We start from the raw sequence: 25069 nt of genomic DNA on the forward strand, positions 1-25069 counted from the left end.
GACCCCTAAGGGAAGCTGAGCACCACAGCCATGTAAAGACACGGCATAATGACCCCTAAGGGAAGCTGAGCACCACAGCCATGTAAAGACACGACATAATGACCCCTGAGGAAAGCTGAGCACCACAGCCATGTAAAGACACGTCATAATGACCCCTGAGGGAAGCTGAGCACCACAGCCATGTAAAGCCATAACATAATGACCCCTAAGGGAAGCTGAGCACCACAGCCATGTAAAGACAATGACGTAAAAACATAATGACCCCACAGCCATGAGGGAAGACTGAGCACCACAGCCATGTAAAGACATAACATAATGACCCCTAAGGGAAGCTGAGCACCACAGCCATGTAAAGACACAACATAATGACCCCTGAGCATAATGACCCCTAAGGGAAGCTGAGCACCACAGCCATGTAAAGACATAACATAATGACCCCTAAGGGAAGCTGAGCACCACAGCCATGTAAAGACATAACATAATGACCCCTAAGGGAAGCTGAGCACCACAGCCATGTAAAGACACGGCATAATGACCCCTAAGGGAAGCTGAGCACCACAGCCATATAAAGACACAACATAATGACCCCTAAGGGAAGCTGAGCACCACAGCCATGTAAAGACACGACATAATGACCCAGCTCTACCTCACACATAATGGAGCAGAGACCAGGTGAATATGGATCAGACGGAGATACTCTGTTAGAGAGACATATACAGAAATATATATCAAGGGATCAAGCTATTTTACGAGGTCTCAGAACAACAGTGTGCTAAAATGGAATGGTATGAAGTCTCACTAGGTATCTGCGGTATCATCAACAGAATGCTCTGCCACAGATAGGGAGCCCATGGCGGTGCCGTCATACTTATTCCAGACCCATGGCTGACTCCATGAATGCTTTGCATTATCCAAGCAGACTGAGTTATGGACTCAGATACAGGCAGTGTAATCTGAGCCCACTTCCTGTTCAACACTACTTCACCCTCTCTAACCTTACCCCCAATCTGCCCAATCCCTAACTTCCTGGGGCTCGTCTCCAGTGCCGGGCCGGGGCATCCGGAGCCCAGGGAGGATCCGGGCTGGACTAGCCAGGCAGAGAGATCCCTCAACCTGCGCTCCGTTACTGCCCGCGCCCCTTCTGGGAGGATTAGCCTTGTCTGGTCTGACAAATCCCTACAGCTGGCTGTTCTCTCCCTGGTTGTTCTCCCAGTGTGTGGAGAGAACATGCCAGCAGTGGAATACCATCTACTGGCCTGGGATGGTGTTCCTCAGACATACAGTGATGAGAGGCAGAACCTGAAATGCCCCTAAATAAGCCAACAAGTGTTCCAGCTAGCTAGGTCAAGTTAGATTGCTAAGGCTTCAGTTGTACAGCTACTACACAGCGAAGAAGAGGAATTGCTATATTGATGCAAGCAACACTTTTGACATTTAACTCAATAGATATGGTAAATTTAATTCAGAAGAGGCTTGATGTTACCTTCTGGAAAGGAGTTTCTTTGTGCCGGTGGTCTCACTGGGGTTCCATAAGTAGCAGAGGGCCGTTCCCATGTTGTTTCTGGAAGGACACATAAATGGTTAAAGCCAAATGAGGATTAAGGCACAATGGACACACAGTTCCACAGTTTCCCTGAATGCTGAATGAAACTCTAAAGAACACAGGTGGAGAGCACAACCATTCAGAAATGTTCAGAAAGTATTGTAGAGGACATGGTCACAGGACTATAGCGGGCTACTATAGTGTTCTGATAATCAGTGTTCTCGTTCAGTTGAACAGAGAAACAAGACGAGAATACTTGAAATGAAAAGTATTGAAATGAATGATTCACTTGCAGAAAAACTATTGAGATTCTTGACATTCTCTGAGAATGTTCCCGGGGCATCAAAGAAACATCTTTTCTGTTAGTGGAGCAAGAAGTCCTTTGTTATCTGGACAGTGTTAGAGAGGCTTTCTGACTTTCAATCAGGCAGAGACACTGAAAAACAATGATCTGATAACGTGCTCTTGAGTAATAAAAGTGTTAGATTTGCTTGAAAATACAACTGAGTGCCCTTTAAAAATAGCATCTCGAATCAGTGTAATTCAAAAACACATTCTAATCATTATGCAGTTGAATTAAAGTCCATGATAGAATTCAGAATAATAATGAGTGTTACAGCATGTGGTTTTATAAAATAGCCCCTGGGTCTTTATCTCTACTACAGTGTGTGGTGTGCCAAGGTGCAGTGTTCTGCCAGAGTGTTGGAGCTGCCGTGGGTGAAGCCTGGCTTTGTCCTGTGGGAAACAGTCTTTTTCTCTGGCTCCTATCCCATTGAGGGACACACACGCACACGCACACGCACACACACACACACACACACACACACACACACACACACACACACACACACACACACACACACACACACACACACACACACACACACACAGAGAGAGAGAGAGAGACACACACACAGCTCTGTCTGTGTAGTGCAGAATCATACCACCAAATGAAAAGGGTCCGATAAGCATCTGTATAAAAGGTTGGCTGCCTTTTAGCCCTGGTATTAAACAAGCAGGTATTTCTTCTGTCTAGTAATCAGGGGTTGTTTAAATGTCATTACACAGGACGGCTTTGTGGAACACATGGGTTGAGCTGCTGAGGTTCCTGCAGCAGTGGCTGCCATCACCACACATTTGGGCTAATCAGATGAAAGTGGATGAGATGTTAAGCCCTCCTTCAGATGAATGCGCTGGAGAGATGTTGATGATGGGGAAGGGTAATGAGCTCTCTGAGACGGCAGCATTTCACAGCAGAATTGGAAACTATGGTTACCAAACAAAACACTGACAAATGGAACTGAGGGTTTCTGATTTAAAAAGATGTGAACCAACACACTGGAGAAGGCTGTTAAGGCAAACATCTGTGAACGCTAACCTGACGCAGTAAAGAAAATGAATTGAGCTTTATGCGTGTGGGAGCATCACACTGTTTTTGCTCGTGAAAGGATGAAATATGTATTGGTTCCAACATAATCAGCAGGTTATATAGTTACAGTAATAATGCAGATATATACATAGTCAGAGAGGTATTGTAGAAATCTATGGTGCTGGCAGAAGGTGAATCACAGCCAATAGGAGTGGAGGATCTGCCAGATTTCTTCCACCCTCCTCATAATATTGATCCTCCTCTCACATGAGTGAGCATGTCAGTAGGGTTGTGGTGGAGCTGTGTGCCTGGCTTACCTTTGCTGCCGGTGTTGACGTAGTACCTGCATCCCTCAGGTGACTTGTAACATCTCCAGCCTTGGGGAAGAGGGACACTCTTACTCTCATCCCCCGGTGCAGGGCTGGTGCCCGCTGGCTTCTGTCACAAACATACCACTCGTTTCACTACCAGATAATTCATATAAGCTGGGACTGTTTCCCAGTCTTGCTCATATAAATGGTGAGTACAAATATTAACTATTCATTGAGAAATGTTGATTTTGTTCTGTTTTTTTTTGTTACTGTAATGGATTTGTGCACTTGATTAATATACATAATAGTCCATACTACGTATCTGCATATCAAGGAGGGGTTGCATCAGCCTCTAATGTTCCCAATTAGCAGTGTCTGCTCATTTCTACCCAGTTACAGTACAACTACTCCCACATTTCTAAAGCAGGCTGATCACAGGCGCAGACACAGCTGTGTAGGAAAGATCTGTTTTAATTAGGAACAATGTCATAATTAATATAATGATTCATTCAGGAAATATTGAACTGTGGCAAGGAATGGGAAAGCTTGTTTGATTGTAGGAAGGGTGTTCTTTTCTTGGAACCCTTCATGTGGTTATTGGTAAACTGAGAAGACCCCACTGCTGAAAGAGACCAAAGAAAGCCCCATTGCACTCTGCAAACCCCCACCTAAACAAGCCCAATGGAACAAAATTAGAGCTCTTTGACAACACAGATCTGCCTTATGTTTATCGATGAGCAAAGGAAGCAAACAAAGAAAAGAACACCCTACCTACAATTAAACATGGGCAGGTTTGAAAATACTGTGGATTTGCTTAGCTGCCTCTGGTACTGGGGGCCTTGAACATGTGCAAGACATCATGAAATCAGCAGATTATCAAGGTGTTCTGGAGTGCAATGTTCAACCCAGTGTCCTAAAACTGTGTCTCTTTCAGTGGTGTAAAGTACTTAAGTAAAAATATTTTAAAGTACTATTTAAGTCGTTTACTTTACTTTACTATTTATATTTTTGACAACTTTTACTTCACTACATTCCTAAAGAAAATGATGTACTTTATACTCCATACATTTTCTCTGACAAAGTACTCATTACATTTTGAATGCTGAGCAGGGCAGAAATCGGTCCAATTCACACACTTATCAAGAGAACATCCCTGGTCATCTCTACTGCCTCTGATCTGGCGACTCAGTAAACACAAATACTTTGTTTGTAAAGGATGTCTGAGTGTTGAAGTGTGACCCTTGCTATCCGTAAAAAAAAAACAAGAAAATTGTGTCGTATGGTTTGTTTAATATAAGGAGTTTTAAATTTTCATAGTTTTACTTTTGATACTTAAGTATATTTAAGTATATTTAAAACCAAATACTTTTAGACTTTTACTCCTGCAGTGGCCAGCAATGAGTCCAGATCTGAATCCCATCATAAACCTATGGTGAGATCAGAAAACAGCAGTTGGTGAAAGGCATCACTCAAACATTGAAAAATTGGAGCAGTTTGCAGCTGAAGAAGTGTTTTTTCCAGTCATGTTCACCAAAGGCTGTTTAACCAAGTACTAGCTTCTGGGTGCCATTTATTTTGGCCATGCCATTTGTTGAAATTTTCTTAAATAACATTGTAAACTTAAGTTTCCCCCCCAAAAAATGGTTCTGCAATGTTGACAATCCAATAAAAAAAATGGTTCCATTTGAACTTATTTCAGAAGTTCAAGGGTTCCAATATATTTGTCCACCACTGCACATGTTCCCTTGAAATCAAACCAAATCAAAGTTTATTTGTCACGTGCACCGAATACAACAGGTGTAGACCTTACAGTGAAATGCTTACTTACAGGCTCTAAACAATAGTGCAAAAAGGGTGTTAGGTGAACAATAGGTAAGTAAAGAAATAAAACAACAGTAAAAAGACAGGCTATGTACAGTAGCGAGGCTATAAAAGTAGCGAGGCTACATACACAAATGTTAGTCAGGCTGATTGAGGTACTATGTACATGTAGATATGGTGAAAGTGACTATGCATATATGATGAACAGAGAGTAGCACTAGCGTAAAATAAGGGTTGGCGGGTGGTTTGGTGGCGTGTGGCGAGACACAATGTAGATAGCCCAGTTAGCCAATGTGCGGGAGCACTGGATGGTCGGCCCAATTGAGGTAGTACACAATGCAAATAGTCCGGGTAGCCATTTGATTACCTGTTCAGGCGTCTTATGGCTTGGGGGTAAAAAATGTTGAGAAGCCTTTTTGTCCTAGACTTGGCACTCCGGTACCACTTGCCATGCGGTAGTAGAGAGAACAGTCTATGACTGGGGTGGCTGGGATCTTTGACAATTTTTAGGGCCGTCCTCTGACACCACGTGGTGGAGAGGTCCTGGATGGCAGGCAGCTTAGCCCCAATGATGTACTGGGCCATACGCATTACCCTCTGTAGTGCCTTGTGGTCAGAGACCGAGCAGTTGCCGTACCAGGCAGTGATGCAGCCAGTCAGGATGTTCTCGATGTTGCAGCTCTAGAACCTTTTGAGGATCTCAGGACCCATGCCAGAAAAAAAATAGTTTCCTGAGGAGGAATAGGCTTTGTCGTGCCCTCTTCACGACTGTCTTGGTGTGTTTGGACCATTCTAGTTTGTTGTTGATGTGGACACTGAGGAACTTGAAGCTCTCAACCTGCTCCACTACAGCCCCGTCGATGAGAATGGGGCCGTGCTCGGTTCTCCTTTTCCTGTAGTCCACAATCATCTCCTTAGTCTTGGCTATATTGAGGGATAGGTTGTTATTCCGGCACCACATGGCCAGGTGTCTGACCTCCTCCCTATAGGCTGTCTCGCCATTGTCTGTGATCAGGCCTACCACTGTTGTGGCATCTGCAAACTTAATGATGGTGTTGGAGTTGTGCCTGGCCATGCAGTCGTGGGTGAACAGGGAGTACAGGAGGGGACTGAGCACGCACCCCTGTGGAGCTCCAGTGTTGAAGATCAGCATGGCAGATGTGTTGCTACCTACCCTCACCACCTGGGGGTGGCCCGTCAGGAAGTCCAGGATCCAGTTGCAGAGGGAGGTGTTTAGTCCCAGGTTCCTTAGCTTAGTGATGAGCTTTGCTGTAGTCAATGAATTCTCACATAAGCAAACAACATCCGTTGCGATGTGCTGTTATTATTTAGAAGCTATTCTTTTCGGCTCACAGTGCTTTCTTCAGGGCTTTCACAGTGCCTTCCCTTGGTTGGAGGGTGTTATTCACAATGATCCACAATCTGGATAAATAACAATAGCAGCTTCTTGGACCTTATCAGCAGTTCCCAGAAGGCTCATACACACCCATAAAGCTCCTGGTCACATTGTGACTGCAGAATTTACTGCAGTGTACTTTATAAGGCAAAAGTCCTCTTTAATCTACAGGGATGGCCTGACCGACAGTTCATTGTCATTAGCAACAGTGTGTTGCCCAGTCAAAGCTGTCTGCTGTATCTGACAGAGGGCGTGCTGAACTCTGCCTGTACCACTTCTAACATGGTGACTGGCTGCTAGTCACGACCCTACCCCAGATCCACTCCGGAGTGTGGGGACAGAGGGGGAGGAGAGGGGGAAAGGGAGGAGAGGAGGGAAGGATATTAATGGAATGATAAAGCAGAGAGATCCTGCTGATATCTACACTCTTTTGATGTACAAGATAAAAGGGATTCCTTTCTGTCTCTCTTTCTGATATAAAGCACTGGGCGTGCAGTGAGCAGTTTGCAGTGAGTACAATACAAAGCACCTCGTCTTCATTGACGAGCCATGCTGTGCTGCAGGAAACTGTCCTCAGTCATTTATCATGATATCATAAAATGCATTATCCTTCCTCAAGCTCCCAATAAGGACATACTGTATGTGATTACACTATGTCAGACAAATCATGAACATACTGTATCACCAAGGAGCACAATGTCCATTAGCTTAACATAAATCAGACTTTATACAAGTATAATGGCCACTACTAACCCTGACCTAATGCATCTTCGGCAGCATACCATCCTCTGAACCATGGAATAGCAGTGAACTGGTACTTTTTGCCGGAGACATGAATCGTTAACTAATTAATCCTCCCAGAGAAATGTAAATGACAGATTCTTATCTTGAGTTTTGTATCATATGTGATTTATCCCACTTCCCTGAGCTGTAGCGATTTCACATGTCCCCTGGCAAAAAACGGTTGAATAAAGCGGAACGGCGTCCAAGCTTTCAAAGAATTTAAAAGGACAAAATCCTCTGGATATCTCCTGCCAAATCCCACAATCCTCTGGGGTGGTGCTCCCACTGCAACCCCTGGGAGGAGGCTCTTTATAGAGTATACTCCCCTCCAGTATCCTCAGTTCCCATTGAATACCAACAAAGCAACAGGACAGGCCTTCTCCCACCACTACAGAGGAGAGTCTGGGCTCTTGCTGTTAGCATGCCCTTCTGTGGCTTCATTGGTATGACTGGGAATGAATGAGAGCATTAACCCCACTTTGTGCTACCTGCAATAGGGGGATTATTATAGTGCAGCACCTGGAGCTGGTTAGAGACAGGGGTACTAAAGGAAGAGCCTGGCCTAGTGTTAAATCCTCACCGCTGACTGATTTTCTCTACACTCGGCTCTGCATGTCAATGTATCTCTCTGCCTATTGTATCCATCCTACTTAGGGCCTATCTCTCTCACTCAGTGGTGTGGCCCAGTGGGCAAAGCCCTTTCACTGTCACTCCAGGAAGTCTTGGTGGTGCACCGAGTGCCCTGTAACAGTTTTAAACTTCAAATTGCTTTCAACAGCAAATTACCATTCGCTAAGCTCCGCCCCAGAATTTTTAGCAACCAATCGCAGTGCGACAACTGTCAAGTCCGACACATAGGACAAGCTCACCTTCCAATTGCATGAAAGCCAGTGAGGGCTATGGCAAAAACTGAGTTATTAAAAAAAATGAAATAGCTTAATAATTGAGCAGTTCAAAGGGAGTATTGTGATTCCTGAAGTGCAGAGTCTCTTGATGGAGTATTTTTCAAATCTGAAATTATACTTTTGTTACATTGTATAACTTGTTTAAAAAAATGTATGTTAGCTAGCTAAGTTAGCAATGTTATGAACACAACTCTCATCTGCTGTCGAGATCAGGATACGATTTATGAGCACTAGTTAGCTCCAGAAGTGGTTATAGCTTTGACTGCATGCTGAGTGAATTCAGCACCATTCAGTGGTTAGCTACACTACAAACATTACCAGGTTCCCTTGAAGCAATTGTAATGACAGTCCACCACAACATAACCAAGAGTTAGTAAGGCGTAGTCTGTGTTTAACCCACTGAGGTAGGGTTTAATTTCATTATATATTTTAAACAGTTTGAGATCATTTTGAGAGGATTTCGCCAGTGGTTGAATGGGGAATTGGGCTTCTCGGGCAAATGTTGTCCAAGGTTGCAACAGTAACCAAAGGGGGCAGGGCTTAGCGAAAGGTCATTGGGAAATGTTCCAGAGAACGAGTGGGAGGAATAGATGAAATCCCACTGCAAATGTTATACTTGTGCTAGTGTGGCCGATGTGAAATGGCTAGCTAGTTAGCGGTGGTGCACGCTAATAGTGTTTCAGTCGGAGACGTCACTCGCTCTGAGACCTAGAAGTAGTTGATCCCCATGCTCTGCAAGGGCCGTGGCTTTTGTGGCGCGATAGGTAACGATGCTTCAAGGGTGGCTGTTGTTGATGTGTGCAGAGGGTCCCTGGTTCAAGGCGAGGAGAGGGACGGAAGCTATGCTGTTACACTAGCTTTGAGTCATCAGTCAATCGAGTTGATTGTCATTGTATGGCCCTTTGTTTAGAATGTCTACATACTGAGGTGATTTCAAAAACACTGCATCTGCATTGATTCAACCTGCTACCTCAGGCTCTGCTATGCACATAATATCTTCCATTCTGTCCAATCAAATCAATTCAAATGAAGGCACTGTGGTGCTTGATGTCAGTCAACCACATTTGTGTACATGTTAAATAATATATTGCAACAAAATGTTGCATTCAAGTTCAGTAAGGTAAGTGACTCTTAATCTGAAACACTCATAAAACAGTAGACTAAAAGTAATATGTTTTTACATGATTTTCTCTGTGGCTCCAGGGCATGTACAGTACTAACTGTACTGTAAATTGCAGTAATTATGAGAAAAGTCTTGTAAAACAACATACCGTAACTCCACACATGATAATGATAAAAAGGGGCGAACATGGACAGATCAGTGTGCCTTGTTTCTTACACAGGCTAATGAATGTGACAATAAACAATCCAGACTTCATTTAACAGGTTGTTTTTTTCTTTCAAAGGAAACAGAGCCTTCCTGAAGACACAGAAGAATAGGAAATTTGACTGAGCTAGGAGAGCAGGGTGGCTGAGGGACAGAGGGACATTTAAAACCAACAGTGAAGATCAAAGTGTTTTGGCAGCACCCCCCACACACATTGTGCTGCAGAAGAAGCGGGATATGAGAGCTATATCTGGACAGAGACAGACAGATGATGTCAAAGCAGAATAAAAATCCACCAAACTCAAAAGGATGAGAAATAAAATACAACTACATCCGACACAAAGGCTTGAACAGAGCCAATGAATCTCCTGTACCCATTCTGTCTGACTACCACAATTGTTCCACTGAAGCAACAATGTTCCATTGAAGAAACTCATAAATATGTCAAGAAATGTAACACCGCACATAAAGTACTGGCAAAATGTCATTGATAACAGAGACTGATAATAATAGCATTAAAAGCAAAGCCTTACCATGTTGGGCTAAGACTACGTCGTAAGGAAGCAAACAGCCAAATGAGAGAAGTGTCCGTTAACTAGTCACAATGAACATTGAGTGGGACAAGGTTCTTTTAGAACCAGGAGGAGGAAACATTTGTCACACATATGGGTTCTCATTACTGGACAGAGTGACATGGCACCCAGGGTCAAAGCTAAGACATGGAAGGAATGGACAGACACTAAACATCTTTCTACTCCGCCTCTTTTCTTTATTTACAAGATGAAGAATAAAACGGTCCAGGAAGAACCATCTTGTGGTATGAGACGTTTTCTATGAGTCTTTGTTAGCAGATGTAAGGGTCTGGAAGCCCGTTCCCAGATGCAGCCAGGCCCCTGCTCCATGGCAGGCCACACAATGGCCAACACTGTGAGACAGAGCTGTGAGGCACTCGCAGGCAACAAGGCCCGTTTGTGTGGGTCCGTCCCTCCATTTCTTATAAATCAAATTGACCCTGTGTGAAGTGTGTTCGAGCTGCCACACTCCCCTCTGATACTGACTGATTGTGACTGACTATCTCTAACATGGCATGCAGCCGGCCAGGCCACATCATCTGGCAGCTGGCTAGACAGAGATCTAAATGAAAAAGCGATAAGAACCAGAGAAGACAGCAGACACATTTTTAATCTTTAGAAACCCAACTTTCAAGCGGAGTCGTCCTGTTCAACATCAAGTTCGTTTACAGCCAGGATGTCTGACATGTCCTTAAGAGCTCATCAAGGCCATGGGGGACTATTTGTGTGGAATATGTTTATAAGGCCTATTTATTTTGTCCTTCTCACAATCACTCAGCTAAATGCAAATCAGAACAAAGGCTTACATTACCTATAAGACACAGAACTCATACTCAGCATTAAGTTCTCAAAGCCTGTTACAGTAGTATATCTGGTACGCAATGTGCACTATAGGGACGGCTTCATGACGAGTTTATTGAGATGTTGATGATTGACAACACATGATAATGTCTGAAACGAACACGGTGTCCTCTTGCGTTTTGAATATGAGTTAGAAGAACACATAAGCTCACACTAAACGTTCCATAAATGAGGACACAGTGTTTCTTGTTGACTGAACTTGATGATAAGTAGCAAAGCACCGTTTATTAGCTCCAGAGCATACTGGAGCATCATTGACCGACTTCAATGGAGGGTGTCATGTTATCAAACAATCTTCACTGAAGGAGCAGCAAGAATTCAATGTTGGTTCTCTCGTCTGTTATGAGGGGTATAAAACACAAACATGCGCCTACAGCAGCTGTGGAGTATCTGTATCTGATCAGTTAATGAGTGGATCAGACTGATCAGTTAATGGAGTTCATGAGTTGATCAGACTGATCAGTTAATGGAGTTAATGAGTGGATCAGACTGATCAGTTAATGGAGTTAATGAGTTGATCAGACTGATCAGTTAATGGAGTTAATGAGTGGATCAGACTGATCAGTTAATGGAGTTAATGAGTTGATCAGACTGATCAGTTAATGGAGTTAATGAGTTGATCAGACTGATCAGTTAATGGAGTTAATGAGTGGATCAGACTGATCAGTTAATGGAGTTAATGAGTGGATCAGACTGATCAGTTAAATGGAGTTAATGAGTGGATCAGACTGATCAGTTAATGGAGTTAATGAGTGGATCAGACTGATCAGTTAATGGAGTTAATGAGTGGATCAGACTGATCAGTTAATGGAGTTAATGAGTGGATCAGACTGATCAGTTAATGGAGTTAATGAGTGGATCAGACTGATCAGTTAATGGAGTTAATGAGTGGATCAGACTGATCAGTTAATGGAGTTAATGAGTGGATCAGACTGATCAGTTAATGGAGTTAATGAGTGATCAGATCAGTTACTGATCAGTTAATGAGTTGGAGACTTCATGAGTTGATCAGTTAATGGATCAGACTGATCAGTTAATGGAGTTAATGAGTTGACTGATCAGTTAATGATAATGAGTCAGTTAATGGAGTTAATGAGTGGATCAGACTGATCAGTTAATGGAGTTAATGAGTGGATCAGACTGATCAGTTAATGGAGTTAATGAGTTGATCAGATAATGAGTGGATCAGACTGATCAGTTAATGGAGTTAATGAGTGGATCAGACTGATCAGAATGGAGTTAATGAGTGGATCAGACTGATCAGTTAATGGAGTTAATGAGTGGATCAGACTGATCAGTTAATGGAGTTAATGAGTTGATCAGACTGATCAGTTAATGGAGTTAATGAGTGGATCAGACTGATCAGTTAATGGAGTTAATGAGTTGATCAGACTGATCAGTTAATGAGTTCATGAGTTGATCAGACTGATCAGTTAATGGAGTTCATGAGTTGATCAGACTGATCAGTTAATGAGTTCATGAGTTGATCAGACTGATCAGTTAATGGAGTTAATGAGTTGATCAGCCTGCAGAGCATATTAGTCCCTTTTCAGATGGCTCAACTTTCAAATACACTTCATATACTGTACCTTTGATTACTATTGTAAAGTGTACTGTATATACATATAGGTACATCACGTGTGTGTGTGTGTGTGTGTGTGTGTGTGTGTGTGTGTGTGTGTGTGTGTGTGTGTGTGTGTGTGTGTGTGTGTGTGTGTGTGTGTGTGTGTGTGTGCGTGCGTGTGTGCGTGTGTGCGTGTGTGCATGCATTTGCGTGCGGAGGAGGCCTTCTCGTCAGGCAGGCCCTATTACTGTACATTTTGAAATGAAAGACGACAGGTTTGAAAGGCTTGCTTATTGTCATCGACATCTTGTACTAGAAAAGCTTTCCACACCAGAATGTGATTGATGTAGCTACGCTAAGCTCAGTAAGTAAGCACCCTCTTGTGGAAGATAACGGAGAAACCAGCAGTGTGATGCTTTCACTCACACAGAATGAAAAGGAACAGCCTTTAGAAGATTTGATTTGACCATTTAAAATCCATAAAATGTTACACCAAGCAACAGATACATAAATAAACACAGTATCTGACATCTCAGTAGATGATCTGTAATTCTTCAAATTGAATTATGTTTGTCACCCCAAAGCACAATATTCAGTGTCCAACAACTCGTTCTCAGTTTAGGTATGTATTCATTCATTTGTTATCTCATACATTCATTGTGTAAGGACACCTTGTGTGTGGATATTAAGTGCAAAGCCCTTGCAGACTAGGCTATCCTGCTGTCCATGACACATCAAATGTTCAATCAAAGTGAAATACAAATCCTGCTTCATTCATTTCTAGTTGGCATACACTTGGATGTCACCATGTGAGTACACTGTCCTATCGCTCACCTTGCTGTGACATTGCACTCTACAGTCACATGGTATAATAACGTTCTGATGAAGCCTTGTCTTAAAGGGATACTTTGGGACTTCCCCAGAGTGAGATGAACTTGTGGATACCATAATGTCTCTGAGTTTGAATGAGTTGATATATACCCAAAATGCGCAAATGCCAACTAATTTTTTAAATTCATAAAGACTTTTTTATTTTATTTTACAGGCAAGTCAGAGAACAAATTCTTTTTTTCAGACAGTTAAGAATGACAGATCCTTGTTCATGCTAGTCCAGTTGCCACCCCAAACCTAGACTTTAGGTATTAGTAAACAGATCAAATTGATGGCGGTATTCAATAACTAGGTCCCTCACGTTTTTTTCAGTTGTTAGAGGATGTGCGATTGACTATCCTAACCAAGGATAAAGCATTGGTAATCACAACACTGTCGTGTGGAATCTGTAGAATTGCATGCACTGTTGACAAGCCTTAGACAATACATAGATCATTGATTTTTTCTCCGTCAAAAAAGTGACCAGGTTTTCTGGCGATTTTGACCACGGAACTCGTTCTGTTATAGTCACAGACACCATTGAACCAAAAACTTCAGAGTGCTTTCTATGCACACATACTAATCATGTGCATATACTATATTCCTGGCATGAGTAGCAGGACGTTGAAATGTTGCATTTTTAACAGAATGTTGAAAAAGTAGCAGGTTAAAGGGATACTTTGGGACTTCCCCAGAGTGAGATGAACTGTATCTCTGCGTGCAGTTTGAATGAAGTTGCTAACAAGCGCAAATGGATGTTAATGACTATGAATATCTGCTAGCATGCTAGTAGATACCCATAGACTTCCAGTCAGTGGCGGCAGGTAGCCTAGTGGTTAGAGCTTTGGGCCAGTAACGGAAAGGTTGCTGGATCAAATCCCTGCGCTGACAAGGTAAAAATCTGTTGTTCTCCCCCTGAGCAAGGCAGTTTACCCACTGTTCCCCAGGTGCCGTGGATGCTGATTATGGCATCCACAAATTCATTTGACTCTGGGGAAGTAGATAAAAGGCCAAAATGAACAATGAACAAAATGTCACATGAAAATGATTAACTTGACTTCTTTGTGAATATTATGGTCAGTAGAGTGGACATATAAGTTATGCCGGTTAATTCTGCCATTCTGATGAACAGGAGAAGAACAGGAGAAGAACAGGGTTCATACTGTAACTGCTGTTTGGACTGTGGCCATGTACTTATTGTTAAAACAGCTGTATCCAAGTCTGGGGCTTTGTACTCCAGTATTTCCATCCCAATTAGCCTGAATTATCATTTAAAAAGAAGGGAAACAATCCTCTTCAAATCATCTTGAACGTGTCTGAGTAATCATGTTACTTTTCTACAATCACTGAAATAGCAACCGCACTAAGACAGTCATTAAACAAGCTGCTGGTTATCAGATGTCTCTGTTATATCACATTCCCCGGGGTAGAGGGAAAAGGGACAAATCTATTAGCCCATAATTTATATAGTTTGCTCATACTGTAACTATGGTACGTAAAGTTGTCTTTGGCCAATGTTATGTCTGATATGGAATATTTAGTCGAGTACCCCTACTTTATTTTAAATGTAGCCGAGTCTATGGAATTGGATCTTGATTAATACAACAACCTGGATGAATGAATAGTGAGTGTGTCCAAAGTGCCTACTAAGCACAACTCATATTTATAGCTTTGGGGTCATTTTCAAATGCTCTTCTCAACAACAGCAGATGAATGCTTTGGCAGATATTACTGGTGCAAATTCTCACCAATGACAATGGCCCAGTATACAAGAGGCTTCTGCAGCAGGCTATGCTCACCCCCTAGCATCAGCAACAAGGTAAGTCTCCCCCTGCTTGACAAGAATAGCTGAATTCTTATAACTTCATGAATTCTTATAACTTCCATGTTATGTGGTTGCATTCTCAGACAGGCTTCTGGACCGTTCAAGTGCACAGCTTTTTTGGTGTCAAGGGATTGCAGTAAGCTGCAAGAAGTAGGTAGATAGATTGACAAATGCCAATTTAATCTTTGACTTTCAAGGAAGAAAAAGCCTGAGGTTAAATGTGTTATGTTATACTGTATTCTTACAGGCCAAAATGAGCTGGGATTGAGAAATGTCCATCTTCGGGCCTGCTTCCCAGTACCTGAGGAAGTCAGGGAAGGAGAGGATTGAGGCTCAGTCTACGCCCTTTGACACCAATACAGCCTGTTCCGTCAGTGATGACAAAGAGCTCTATGTAAAGGGGCTCGTCTAGAACAAAGACGGCGACTAAGTCACCGTCCAGACCCTGGATGACAGAGTAGGTCCAAGGTGGAACCAATGTTGTAGTGGCAACATGGGCTCATTTCCATTCAATGTGCCAGATTGGAGGCTTGCCTTCAGCAGCTTTCAGAACCCTGCTGTATTTTGTTTCTATTTTCCAGACTGTAACAGTCAAGGAGGACCAAGTCTTTCCAATGAACCCTCCCAAGTTCGATAAAATGGAGGACATGGTTATGATGACCCACCTCAATGAGCCCTCTGTGCTGTATAACCTCAAAGAGCGTTATGCAGCATGGATGATCTATGCAGGTCTTTTACACTGATACACATTTTTTTTAAATTGATAATCTCATTGTTAAATGTATCCAACAAGGGCATATATGTTTCTTTTGTATTGATAGACCTACTCTGGGCTGTTCTGTGTGACTGTGAACCCCTATAAGTGGCTCCCGGTCTGTAACCCAGAGGTGGTGAGCACCTACAGAGGGAAGAAGAGGATGGAGGTTCCACCTCCTATTTTCGCCCTCTCTGATAATGCCTATCAGCTCATGCTAACAGGTATGTCACCCACTGCTACAAATGTCTTTTCATTATATATTGTGATTTTGAACATCCAACTTATTGTGCTTATTTTTCTTTAGATCGGGAACATCAGTCTATCCTAATCACATGAGCATCATGTGTTTTTCTTTTTTTAATTGATGCAGATATAGTAGTTGCCAGTTAAGTATATTCTAATTACACAATAATCAGATATTTTTCTTCAACAGTGGAGAATCCAGTGTAGGCAAGACTGTAAACACCAAATGTGTCATCCAGTACTTTGAGACAATCGCAGTGTCTGCGGACCAGAAAAAAGAACCAGTCAGCAAGATGAAGGTAAGTTTATACCTTTTGTAGTGCAGTGGCTTTGACCGGGGCTGTACAGAAATGGGCTTTGACCGGGGCTGTACAGTAATGGGCTTTGACTGGTGTTTTCCAGGAAAGGGCTTTGACCGGGGCTGTACAGGAATGGGCTTTGACCGGGGCTGTACAGAAATGGGCTTTGACCGGGGCTGTACAGAAATGGGCTTTGACCGGTGCTGTACAGGAAAGGGCTTTGACCGGGGCTGTACAGGAATGGGCTTTGACCGGGGCTGTACAGAAATGGGCTTTGACCGGTGCTGTACAGGAAAGGGCTTTGACCGGGGCTGTACAGAAATGGGCTTTGACCGGTGCTGTACAGGAAAGGGCTTTGACCGGGGCTGTACAGAAATGGGCTTTGACCGGTGCTGTACAGAAATGGGCTTTGACCGGTTGCTGTACAGAAATGGACTTTAACTGGTGCTGTACAGAAATGGACTTTAACTGGTGCTGTACAGAAATGGACTTTAACTGGTGCTGTACAGGAATGGACTTTAACTGGTGCTGTACAGAAATGGACTTTAACTGGTGCTGTACAGAAATGGACTTTAACTGGTGCTGTACAGAAATGGACTTTAACTGGTGCTGTACAGAAATGGACTTTAACTGGTGCTGTACAGAAATGGACTTTAACTGGTGCTGTACAGGAAAGGGCTTTGACAGGTTCTGTACAGGAATGGATGTCAGATACATTTCCTTTCTTGTGGCAGGGAACCCTGGAGGATCAAATCATCCAGGCTAACCCTCTGCTGGAGGCTTTTGGGAATGCCAAGACGGTGAGGAATGACAACTCCTCTCGCTTTGTGAGTGAAGCCAGAATTCAACAGAATTGTTTTTTACGCAGAAGCGTAGCAATAAGAGCTGAACAACATTTTTTTTTCTTTTCTCAAAAAGGGAAAATTCATTAGAATACACTTTGGTACAACAGGTAAACTGGCCTCGGCAGATATTGAAGTGTGTAAGTACAACATTTGTTTTGTTGATAAAATGCATTTTCAGACTTCCTTTTTGGAACGATGCTCCATTCTTAACTTCCCTCCTTTCAGTGTGGGAAGTTAAGAACGGAGCATCGTTCCAAACAGGTTCCGCTCTGTTCAGTGTAAGGTGTTGATCAATGTGCAGTGCTGTATAGACAAAATAATGACTTAAATGTAAATGTATAAGGTATAATTCTCTCCCCACATGAGCTATTGTGTGTGTATATAGTCTATATACCTACACTTCCTGATAAATTTGTATGTTACATATTTTCAGGAGAACCTTGGCAAACTCATGACAAACTTGAGAACAATCCATCTTCACTTTGTGCAGTGTTTGATTCCAAATGAGACCAAAATACCAGGTACTCAGGATAATCTGCTCAATATCAACTCCACTGAACCACATGGTCATCCACCAGCTGCGCTGCAATGGTGTTGGAGGGTATCAGAATCTGCAGGAGGGGATTCCCAAGCAGAATCGTTTATGGGGACTTCAAGCAGAGGTAAATTGGGGGACACATGTTAATGAAACGGAGTTAAGAATGTGCCTTAAGCTCACTCCACAGCTGGCTTGAAATGTCGCCGATGGAGCTATTCAATTTCTATCTTTTGTATAGCTCAAATGGTTGGTAAGTTGTCAAGGAGGGACGGCTGTGTGTTTGTGAGCAGAGGATCACTGGTTCAAGCTCGGTATAGGGACAGTGAGGAAGCTAAACTGTTAGAAGCACTTGGAGGTCGGTTTCATTAGGAACTACTTGGTATATGGTTTCTAGTGTATTCAGTACTATGTTTCAGGTACAGGATCCTGAATGCCAGTGCTATCCCAGGGGGACAGTTCATGGACAACAAGAAGGCTGCGGAGAAACTGCTAGGCTCCATTGATGTAGGGTGGCAGGGTAGCCTAGTGGTTAGAGCGTTGGACTAGTAACCGAAATGAGACCTTCCTTCTCCATTGTCTGATTTAAATTCCCCTACAAGATAAAATTAGAATACGTGTTAAGGTAGTTTTTGTTTGTTTCTCCTCCACATATAAAAAGGAAGGATGATTAAAATAACCATTCTCAGGTTGGAGACGGGCCTTTTGATTACTGATGTCATTGAGATGACGTACATTCTCCTGTCTTGGTCTTTAACTCGATTAGCTGACCCTCGAGAGGCACATTTTTTTCAAGGTTAATCTGTATTGTAGCAATATTGAGATTTTGTCAAATTAACCATGAAAGCATCGGTGACAATTTGATGCTATTTGTACATTTTATGATACCTTGGATTTGGCCACAGCTTCCATGTTGCTGACCAAGTCATCTATTTCCATCTTGTAATCACTCATCTCCAGTTTCTGCTTAACTCTCTGAGGTTGTCAATTTGTTCTGCCATACTGTCTGCTTCTTCCGAAGAGCGAAAGCGATGGACTCGTAATGCCAGGTGGACTCCTCCAGGTCTCGACGCAGCTTCCGAAACTCAGCCTCACACTTCTTGTTCCTCTCAATTTGAGAAGCAGTGGCTCCACCAGCCTCTTCAAGCCTCTCACTGATCTCAAGTTCCCTGGAGAGATCAGACCTCTGCTTCTCTATCTTGACACAAGCAGAGCGCTCAGACTCAATTTCTTATTCGAGTTCCTCAATACAAGCCTTGAGAGAATACCATTTTAAACCAAAGACGTTTGAGCAAATAATTTGAAAGATATTTAATGTTTTACTATATTACATTGTGTTCCTTAATCTTCTTTCGAAGCTGGGAGCTCGGTGTTAGTTCATCCTCAATTTTGCTTTGCAGCTGGGCTGTTTCAAGTCTTTCCTACAAAGGGGAAATATATTGAGTATATTTGACCACAACAGAGGAGATCTTGCTTATTACTTCAGCAGTTTCTGATTTGACTTAAGTTTTTCATCTGACTGCTGCTTTTCATTCTCCAGATCCATTATGGCTTCATGTGTCAGTTTCCCATCACACTCCAGCTTTCTCTTGGCTCTCTCAAGGTCTGCGAATCGTCTTCTCTTGCTCCAGAGAACCCTCAAGCTAAGGTATGAAAACAAGTAGCGATAGAATTAAGTTAAATCATTACAATGCAAACCTTTTTTTCTACGGATAAGGTGTTACTCACAACATCCACTTTTTGTTCAAGCATAGCTTTTGCTTTTGTCAGAGTGTTGACTGTCCTCCTCTGCCTGGAGATCAAGGGTCTGCTGATGTGCCTCTTGGAGGCCTTCTCCTTGGTCAACTTGGAATGTCTCTCATCCTGACCAGATATCTCCTCTGACTTTGTAAAATACCTGCAAAGAGGAAGATGGATACTGCAATTTCATATAAAAATGCAAACCTTGTTTTCAGTGGCATGCTTCTCCTTCTCCACTTTGGCCAAGGTGTGCTCTAAGTTATCAATATCTTTCTTCCGCTCAGAGCACTCATCCTCCAGCTTCCTCTTATTGGCAGTCAGCTCAGAATTGATTTTGTTTTCATCATCCAGTCTCTCGGTCAACGCTTCAGTTTGGCTTCAAGCTGTATTTGGCTTTTAATGAAAGCGTCACATCTCACATCTCTCTCGGAATCCTAGGAAAACCGATTGTCTTTCTAATGGAACACTTCTTAAACACTACACTACACCCGATATGTTTAAAAGCAATGATAGTTCATGTTGACAATTCTTATAGCACTTACAGATTGAACTTGTGACATGAGGGTTTGTTTCTCCACGAACAGAGAAACATCTTTTCCTTCAGTTCCTTTCTCTTGGCCTTTGCCAGGTCTACCTTACATGTGATGAAGTCCTCCATCTTCTCCACCTCCTTTTCTCTATCTGCACTCTTCAGAAGGGGCTTGATCTTGAAGTACAGCTTCATCCATGGCCAGTGTTTCTTGTTCACGAATAAGCAGTGGTTGTATTGCAGAATGAACACACAATCTCTGAAAAAGAGGTAATTGAAATGCCATATTATTGATCAGTTCTAATGTTCTAAGCATGTACTTTCTTTTAAAGATAAGGATACAAATATTTCAACTGATGGGTTGTCTTACTTCTTTATAGCCAGCTGAGAATTCTTTTCTCATGAGGTACCCACGGCACAGTGCTTGAGTGCCTGTCACCAGAGGCCACTTTTTCATCTCACAACTCCTCCTCTTCTCAGCAGACCGGCTTTAAATAAGACCTGCAATAACATGGCTTACTGAGACACAGATGCTGTTGATAAACTGTATGTGTATATACAGTGCACTCTGTAAGTATTGAGACAGTGACACTTTTCTTAGAAGTGTTTAGAAACATATATTTACAGTAAAAGTGACGGCAAAATTACATTATACATTATTTACTACAGTGCCTTGCGAAAGTATTTGGCCCCCTTGAACTTTGCGACCTTTTGCCACATTTCAGGCTTCAAACATAAAGATATAAAACTGTATTTTTTTGTGAAGAATCAACAACAAGTGGGACACAATCATGAAGTGGAACGACATTTATTGAATATTTCAAACTTTTTTAACAAATCAAAAACTGAAAAATTGGGCGTGCAAAATTATTCAGCCCCTTTACTTTCAGTGCAGCAAACTCTCTCCAGAAGTTCAGTGAGGATCTCTGAATGATCCAATGTTGACCTAAATGACTAATGATGATAAATACAATCCACCTGTGTGTAATCAAGTCTCCGTATAAATGCACCTGCACTGTGATAGTCTCAGAGGTCCGTTAAAAGCGCAGAGAGCATCATGAAGAACAAGGAACACACCAGGCAGGTCCTATATACTGTTGTGAAGAAGTTTAAAGCCGGATTTGGATACAAAAAGATTTCCCAAGCTTTAAACATCCCAAGGAGCACTGTGCAAGCGATAATATTGAAATGGAAGGAGTATCAGACCACTGCAAATCTACCAAGACCTGGCCGTCCCTCTAAACTTTCAGCTCATACAAGGAGAAGACTGATCAGAGATGCAGCAAAGAGGCCAATGATCACTCTGGATGAACTGCAGAGATCTACAGCTGAGGTGGGAGACTCTGTCCATAGGACAACAATCAGTCGTATATTGCACAAATCTGGCCTTTATGGAAGAGTGGCAAGAAGAAAGCCATTTCTTAAAGATATCCATAAAAAGTGTTGTTTAAAGTTTGCCACAAGCCACCTGGGAGACACACCAAACATGTGGAAGAAGGTCCTCTGGTCAGATGAAACCAAAATTGAACTTTTTGGCAACAATGCAAAACGTTATGTTTGGCATAAAAGCAACACAGCGCATCACCCTGAACACACCATACCCACTGTCAAACATGATGGTGGCAGCATCATGGTTTGGGCCTGCTTTTCTTCAGCAGGGACAGGGAAGATGGTTAAAATTGGTGGGAAGATGGATGGAGCCAAATACAGGACCATTCTGGAAGAAAACCTGATGGAGTCTGCAAAAGACCTGAGACTGGGACGGAGATTTGTCTTCCAACAAGACAATGATCCAAAACATAAAGCAAAATCTACAATGGAATGGTTCAAAAATAAACATATCCAGGTGTTAGAATGGCCAAGTCAAAGTCCAGACCTGAATCCAATCGAGAATCTGTGGAAAGAACTGAAAACTGCTGTTCACAAATGCTCTCCATCCAACCTCACTGAGCTCGAGCTGTTTTGCAAGGAGGAATGGGAAAAAATGTCAGTCTCTCGATGTGCAAAACTGATAGAGACATAGCCCAAGTGACTTACAGCTGTAATCGCAGCAAAAGGTGGCGCTACAAAGTATTAACTTAAGGGGCCTGAATAATTTTGCACGCCCAATTTTTCAGTTTTTGATTTGTTAAAAAAGTTTGAAATATCCAATAAATGTCGTTCCACTTCATTATGATTGTGTCCCACTTGTTGTTGATTCTTCACAAAAAAATACAGTTTTATATCTTTGTGTTTGAAGCCTGAAATGTGGCAAAAGGTCGCAAAGTTCAAGGGGGCCGAATACTTTCACAAGGCACTGTATGTATTTCTATTGGGCACAAAACAATATGAAACACAACCAAAACAAACAGCAAATGCATCCAACACATTGTGGAGTCACAAGCTTGATGTAGTCATTGCATGCTAGAAATATGGGACCAAAGACAACACTTTTGACTACTTTAATACACATATGAGTGAATTTGTCCCAATACTACTGGTCCCCTAACATGGAGGAGATTGTACAAAAAGTGCTGTAATTTCAAAATGATTTCAAATCGAGAGTTTTGGAGCATAGAGCCAAAATAAGAAAATGCTTGACTGTCCCAATAATTATGGAGGGCACTGTATAAACACCATGTGAAAATCAGCAGAGAATAACTGCTATGTGGTTTTGCTGACAAGAGCATGTTTATAAAGTAATTGGATCATCACCTTGGTATGTCCAAATTTATATGGTGTGTGTGTGATCAACATCAATTGATCCATCGATGAACTGTCCTTCTGGGATAGCACTGGCATTCCATATTCTGTATCTGTCAGATGACAGAAGACACAATGGCAGACATAAGAGATTACTAAACTACCAAATGAATGTTGTGGTAGTTAAATTATGAGAATAAAGGTTTACCCCTACTTGAAGTCAGCATATATAATCCTGCTTGGGAACCCCTTCCTGCAGATCCTGATACCCTCCAGCACACCGTTAGAGCGCAGCTGATGAATAACCAGATGATTATCCACTATACCTGTATTCAATACAAATGAATGAAAAACATCACACACATGACAATAGAGCCATATTTATGTCATGTATAGCAGCTTCCCCAATGTCAAAAATCAAATATTTTCAGTGTTTTCCTCTTTAAAGTCCTGTGGTAAGATCTCTTTGTTGGACTTCTAACAAGAATAGTTATCTGTCAGCAGAGCAGTACCTGGTGTCTTTAGTTCATTAGGAATCAGACAACAACGTGAGGGTGATTGCTCCTCAAGGTGGTCTTTAACTTGCCAAGATTTTCCTGTGGAGAAGAGTATTGTCGTTAGAATTACACATCTCCTTAGATATTAGTTGATATAAATGTCACACGAGTTAAATATACTGATTAGGTATTAATGTACCCTGAAAACAGCAGAGACCGTCTGGAAAGAGCCACCTTTCTGCTTCTTCCCTCCTTTCTATTTCTCACCACCACAAGAATCTTCATAAAGAAGAGAAATTTACTGTACCAACAAATGACAATCAATGTAGAATTCACTCATTACCATCCCACTGGGCACACACTGATTGTAATCAATGTTATTTCTATGTCATTTCAATGAAATTGCGTTGAACCGACTAGCTGTTGAATTGACATCTGTGCCCAGTGGGATATGACGTGCGTACTACCTGCATCACCAGCGGCAAAGGAGGCATAGAGCAAAGCCAGCAGTTTGACTACTTCTGGTACAGCTGCACAACAGATTCATTCAAAGGGTCCTTGTTCTTGTCCAGCCAGCCAGTGAAACTGTAGTCCACAGTACCAGCATAGTGCACCAGGGTGAAGTGGGCCTCAGGTTTGGAAGGCTTGGTTCTTTCCAAGATGCTGGTGGTACAGTTTGTTCTTGAAAGAAGGGTCTGAAGACTTGGGGAACATCCTCTTCAAGGATGGAGGAGATGCCCAATGGCTGTTGATGAAATCATTCTTACTTGAAGTATAGGTATTGATAAAAAAAAAATTACATTTTCAAATGACTGAAAGTGGGTTTTTAACATTTTATTATACCTTCTCAATAAGCTCAATGCAGGCAGCCAAGTCCATACCAAAGTCAATCAGCTCCCATTCTATACCCTCTTTCTTGTATTCCTCTTGTTCTAGCACAAACATGGTGTGGTTAAAAAACTGTTGCAGTTTCTCATTAGTGAAGTTAATGCAGAACTGCTCCAAGCTGTTGTACTGAGTAAAAAAAAAAATCTAACCATTTATATGGTTGGTCACCACTGAAGATGGCAGTCTTGACATAGCTGCATTTAAGGTTGCTTAATGATGTTTTAAATACATTTTAGAAAGATAAGTATAAAGAAATTAACTTACATCAAAGATTTCAAACCCAGTGATGACCAACACTCCTATATATAGAATTGTCTTGCCTGCTTCGTATCGAGCATCTCGTTTATTCTGATGACCATCCATAAGAACATCTTCTCATAGATGGACTTTGTAAGATTTCCCTTCACTTGAAGGGCCTATCCTGAACCATGAAAAACAGCCCTAGACCATTATTCCTCCTACACCAAACTTTACAGTTGACACTATGCATTGGGGCAGGTAGCCTACCTCTGGCATCCACCAAACCCAGGTTAGTCCATCGGACTGCCAGATGGTGAAGCGTAATTCATCACTCCAGAGAACACGCTTCCACTGCTCCAGAGTCCAATGGCGGTGAGCTTTACACTATTCCAGCCGATGCTTGGCATTGCGCATGGTGATCTTAGGCTTGTCTATGGCTACTCGGGCCTGGAAACCCATTTCATGAAGCTCCTGACAAACCGTTATTGTGCTGTAATTACTTGCAGAGGCAGTTTGGAACTCGGTAGTGAGTGTTGCAATTGAGGACATACAATGTTTACTTGCTTCAGCACTTGGCGGTCCCTTTTTTTGTGGCGTACCACTTTACGGTAGTTGCTCTTAGACTTTTCCACTTCACAATAACAGCACTTACAGGTAACCAGGGCAG

The 25069-nt window shown here is 42.3% G+C and overlaps 1 protein-coding gene and 1 pseudogene across 1 annotated transcript; one reads left to right on the forward strand and one right to left on the reverse strand.

The window, feature by feature from the left end:
- Nucleotides 1-15400: 15400 nt before the first annotated feature.
- LOC135555222 (myosin-13) lies at nt 15401-17798 on the forward strand. Its single transcript, XM_064987547.1, is given in 8 exon segments — nt 15401-15608; nt 15739-15872; nt 15969-16125; nt 16209-16236; nt 16338-16446; nt 17181-17273; nt 17365-17428; nt 17782-17798. Coding segments are annotated over 8 exon segments (810 nt in total).
- Nucleotides 17799-17836: 38 nt separating this feature from the next.
- On the reverse strand, nt 17837-20290 carry LOC135555223 (myosin-6-like; annotated as a pseudogene).
- Between the last annotated feature and the right edge of the window lie 4779 nt (nt 20291-25069).

Source organism: Oncorhynchus masou, chromosome 15 (assembly GCF_036934945.1).
Source record: "Oncorhynchus masou masou isolate Uvic2021 chromosome 15, UVic_Omas_1.1, whole genome shotgun sequence".
Lineage (NCBI taxonomy): Eukaryota > Metazoa > Chordata > Actinopteri > Salmoniformes > Salmonidae > Oncorhynchus > Oncorhynchus masou.